Here is a 5,395-nt window from a genome sequence, read left to right as displayed (position 1 = left end):
ATAACCTTCCTTTAGTTTGCTACCTTCTAGAATGCAATCTCATTTTCCCGGGACAACATTGAAAACTATGGCCTTTCTGTTGGTCTTTCTCCTTTAGTGCATAAGATCAGTCATTTCAATCCCATCTGAATCCCATTTAAATCTCACTTCCCCCATCCACCACGCTCCTTTACTTTTGCCCATCCTCCAACCTTAGTCCAGAACAGGTGTAAGAGAGAAAGAGAGAGAGAGAGAAAAAGCCCAGTTCTTAAACTTTAAGTTCCCAGGCTAATGTGACTAGAAGAGTGTTTAAAAAAAATTTGTGTGGCTTGCTTGCCACATTTCTAGCCCCTCAATATCCCTGTGAAGCAGGGGTTATTACCTGCACCCTTCATGGTAAAAATAATGCGCAATTATTGAGTTCATACTATGTGCTAAATACTGTGCTAAATGTTGTACATGGATTATTGCACATAATTCTCGCAAAAACACTGAGGGGTAGATACTGTTGTCATCTCTAATAAACAGATTTTTAGATTTTGATTTTTAGAAGAACCATAATTGGCAGAATCGAGGGTAGGAGATCAAGTTGATAAATACGATGTTTGGCCAAATAGCAGGTGTGGCCTCAGGGAAGGGGGCTGGCTTTCTTAGGTGAGTCAGAAAGCAGTTCCCAAGGAGTTCCTGGAGGGTTTCAGCCTTGCAGGCCTTTTGGAATTTTTTGTGGCTTCTTAGTATTCAGATCACATAATATTTAGAATGGTGATGGGATTTAGAGATTATCTAACTTAATCATCATGTTTTACAGAGTTAGTTCAAAGAGTTTATGTGAATTAGACAATGTTACCCATCTAGTGGCAGAATAGGAACTATAGCTCAGAGCTCACAAATTCTATCCCAGGGTTCTTTCCTCCTCTCGATATGGGGGATTAAATCCTCTTTGGGCTACTTTTAAAAAACTTTCATAATATATTTTCTTTACAAATACAATCTTTACAAAATACAATTGTTTCAACATGTTCTTGATATTAAATTGATAATGAGATATTTTACATTATTTCTTTGATGATTATTTATTGTTGTAAAACATACATAACATAAAATTTACCATTTTAACAATTTTTTAAGTGTACAATTCAATAGGATTAAGTACATTCATGCTGTACAACCTTCACCACTATCCATTTCTAGAACATTTTTGTCATTCCAAACTGAAACTCTATATCCTTTGAGTACTAACTCCTCATCCTCCCCTCCCCTTAGCCCCTGGTAACCATTATTCTTCTTTCTGTCTCTATGAATTTGCCTATTTTAGGTACCTTATCTTATTTAACTTAGCGCAATGTTCTCAGGGTCCGTTCATGTTTTAGAAGGTATCAGAATTTCATTCCTTTTTACGGCTAAATAATATTTCATTCTATGTATATACCATATTTTGTTTATCCATTCATCTGTTGATAAACATTTGGGTTGTTTTCACCTTTTTGGCTATTGTGAATAGTGCTGCTATGAATATTGGTATACAAGTCTTTGGATAACTTTTAAAAAATAAAAATCTTAGGGGAGAGAGAAAGATAGGGAAGACAGCAATAGAATATGAATAAGTTGAGCTGTGGTAGAATACAGTAAGGGACCTGGGAGCAAGACACAGGCTTTATTAAATTGTCAATCTGGCCATGCTGTTAGGCTTATGGAAGCAGGCAGGAGGGCATGATTTGAGGTAGAGTGATGGTTAGGCAGATAGAAGAGGATGGAGGTTGTGGAGAGAGACATAGAGGGGATAGAGGGGTTCAACATCATAAATTGAGGCCCCAACCTCATTGTTTGGAGTGAGGCCCAATAACTGAATCTCCACTTTTACAGAGCATGGGCATCCTTTTGTTTCTTTAGGGAAGTCACCCCTTACTTCCATTCTGCTCTCTCTCAGCTCTGGTCCATCTGTACTGACTAGCTGCATGACTGTGGAGATCACTTCACTGCCTCTCAGCAGGGAACCATGATTGGACGCTCATGGATACATATGCTAGGAGGGCCCTTTGCCAGGAGATAGGTTAAGTGTCTGAGGTTCCCGCTTCCTAAGAAAGAGCGCACAAGTTGGAGTCTCCTCCATGGTTTATTCACTCATGTCCCCCACCCAAGATTTGTTCAGTGAAGCTACTGAGGGGACACATAGGCCCAAGGATAGTCAGATTTCAGCTTCTTATCAGACTCATTCAACAACACAATGGGAATAGCTCACCTTGAGAAAGATGCATTCAGATTCCTGCACTGCTGGGAAAGAAAACTAGGGAACCTGTCACATCTCCAAATCTGAGATTTGGATTCTGTAAATTTAGAAGTAATTAGCATAACATTTCGCAAAATTTAAAATAAAATTTTATTATATCTTAAACTTATGTCAAAACTCAGACATTCAAAATGTTTGACAGATACAGATTACACTAAAATAAAGGGAGAGGTGATTGAGAAGATGTAAGAGATAAATAGACAAAAATATTCTCCCTTAATCTGGAAATAAGCAGGCTGTAGAACATGAAAGGTGGCTGAATAACATGAAGAGTAATCTGGGTTTGTTGCCCACAGCAAGGGCAGGGTTATCTCTCAACACAAATGCAGTCATTCATCTTACAAGGCACACAGCAGAGGGAAAACAGTGGATTTACACAGGCTGAGGAAATAAATGGCAGATGTTAAACAAGAAGCAATATAACATGGACTATAAGTAACTGTATTTGGTTATCAAATTTAATTTGCAATCTTGGCACAGCACTCACAAAAGTGTGACTTAGTTATCTTGTTTCATTTCTGATAAAAATAGCACCTACCACGTAAAATTGTGAAGATCAGATAAAACCTATAAAGCACTCATCACAGGGCCTGAAACATTGGAAGTACTTGGGATAGCTTCATCGGCATTATTATTTAGGGCTTAAATTCCCAGATAATGTGTAGTAAACCAGCAGCGAGGTCTGTGACAAGCCCTGATTTATGTAAATTATCAGTTTCATTTTCTCCATTTTAAAAGTTGTACTTGTCAACTAAACAAGACCTCCATAGCAAAAAATTTAGAAATTAGGAACAAAAATAAGTCACTATGATTTGAGCACATTTCCTTTAAGGCATAGATTGTTTTTCAAGTTAGTTTTAATCATGTGTCCTTATTGCTTTTCTTAACATTATATGCATGTTTCATTTCATAGCAGTCTTTGAAGGTGTACATAGTATTCCTTTAATATGGATTATTCCCCATAATATTCCATTCAGTGAATGGACCATACTTGAGTTTACTATTCCTTACTTTTATAGCTCATACCCTAGGATTTCTAATATGTGATTACTCTAAATAATGGTGTAACTAATATATTTTATGAAAAACCTGTGTTCTTTATTTAGGGATATTTTGTTAGGCTAAATTTTCAAAAGTGAGGTTACAGCATTAAGGCATATAACTTTTTAAAAGTTCTTGCTACATATTCCCAATTACACCATCAGCTGTGACACTTAAGCATATATGTTTCAACACAATCTCCTTTTTCATTGTGAATTTTCATTAATAAAAACTGCTAACTTGATAGGTAAAACTGATGCTTAATTATTGTTTTAATGTATGTTTCTTGGATTACTATTTAGACAAAATAATTTTTCTCTTATTTCAAAGCCAATTGTATTTTTTGTCACTCTTCTTTATGTTTGTTTATTACTTATTGGGGCACTGCTGGATTTTCTAATTTAAATTTTTTATTTAATAAAGTTGTCAATAAAATTTTAACCTATGGAAGGGAATCATGTAGATTCTCAAATTTCACCCTGAGCAGAGGCAGAATTTGGAGGCCAAACCGGATGAAAGCATTGATATGCTTATAGATAACTGGAATTAAGCTAGCATTAAGAAATCGCTATATGAAGCCATTAAAGATAAGGGAAGGTGGAGAGGTAAGGGTCACCTGCCTCCCACAGTCTGAAGGTCCTTGTCACAGCTCATCTTGAACATTGCTAGCACCCGAGTTCTGATCTGTTTGGTCTTGGCCCCATAGATGATGGGATTGATCACAGGAGGCAGCAGTAGATAGACGTCACCCATGAGAACATGCACAATGGGATCAAGGCTGTTTCCAAAGCGGTGCACCACTGAGAGGCCAATGAGAGGCACATAGAAGGCCAGTACTACACCGATGTGTGACACACAGGTTCCAAAGGCCTTGGCGCGCTCTGACTTGGAAGGCAATTGTAGAACTGTTCGTATTATCAGAAAATAGGACAAGGAGATGAACAGGACATCCACACCCATGACCAGCAGAATGGCAGTAAGACCATAGACCACATTGGGCAACGTGTCTGCATAGGCCAACTTCATCACATCCTGGTGCACACAATAGGAGTGTGAGAGCACATTGGAGTGGCAGAAGACCAGCCGCTTGATGAGCAGAGGCAGTGGGATAAAGAAGAGGGATCCACGGACCACAGCCACCATACCAATCTGCGCTGTTACTGTATTGTTGAGCACTGCAGCATGGCGCAATGGATGGCAGATGGCTATATAACGGTCAAAGGCCATGGCCAGCAGGATGGTGGACTCAATGGCTGAGAGAGCATGAATAAAGAACATCTGGGCAATGCAGGCATCAAAGGTAATCTCCCGGGAGTCAAACCAGAAGAGAGCGAGGATCTTAGGCATGGTGGATGTAGACAAGGCCAGGTCAATGGCTGCCAGCATGCAGAGAAAGAGGTACATGGGAGCGTGCAGGCTGCGCTCTGTTCTTACAATGAAGACCACGATGCAGTTTCCAAATACTGCCACAGCATACATTGAAAGCAAGGGAAAGGCAATCCAGAAATGGGCTTCTTCTAGTCCTGGGATACCAATAAGCACAAAGGTAGAGTGTGTGAAGTTGCAGGAGTTCATAGCTGGCACTGAGAAGGGAGCACTGGAGAGGGTGAGGTCACACTGGCAGCCTGTTACCCTGCTAGGACACGGAGCACAATCAGAGAGGCCAGCCCTGGAAACTTGGGAACTGAATGCACCTAAGCTCTCCCTCCCTGGCTCTCTCTTCCCACTCTCTAAAGCCATTTAGGCTCTCTTATAAGCTCTGACGCCCTCTTCCAAAGGGAAAACTGACAGCTCAAATCCATTTATCAATTACTACTCTCAAGATCTATTTACATTTTTTAAAGAAGACTGGGGAGAACAATGCTTATCCCAAAGTGCATCCTTCCCAAGTTCCCTCAGACTTCTTCTCCGGGCCCATACCTTTATCGTCTGGACACTGGGTGGTCCTTTTCTTAGAGAGGTGTTAAGAGATATTGGGAACCCTTTCCAGATAGGGCTGCATCCTCCTTCCTCTCTTCCCCTCTCCTTTTCTTCAATTTATTCATTCATTCCATAAGCATTTACTCATATGACCTACTATATACAAGG

General features: G+C 39.7%; 1 protein-coding gene across 1 annotated transcript; it reads right to left on the bottom strand.

The window, feature by feature from the left end:
• Nucleotides 1–3,919: 3,919 nt before the first annotated feature.
• On the bottom strand, nt 3,920–4,924 carry LOC124251790 (olfactory receptor 51E2). Its single transcript, XM_046684667.1, has one exon. The coding sequence runs from the start codon at nt 4,880–4,882 to the stop codon at nt 3,920–3,922; it is 963 nt and encodes a 320-aa protein (XP_046540623.1). The 5' UTR covers nt 4,883–4,924.
• Between the last annotated feature and the right edge of the window lie 471 nt (nt 4,925–5,395).

This window comes from Equus quagga, chromosome 14, assembly GCF_021613505.1.
Source record: "Equus quagga isolate Etosha38 chromosome 14, UCLA_HA_Equagga_1.0, whole genome shotgun sequence".
Lineage (NCBI taxonomy): Eukaryota > Metazoa > Chordata > Mammalia > Perissodactyla > Equidae > Equus > Equus quagga.
Note: the sequence above shows the minus strand (reverse complement) of the source record. Positions and strands in the feature narration are given on the sequence as shown.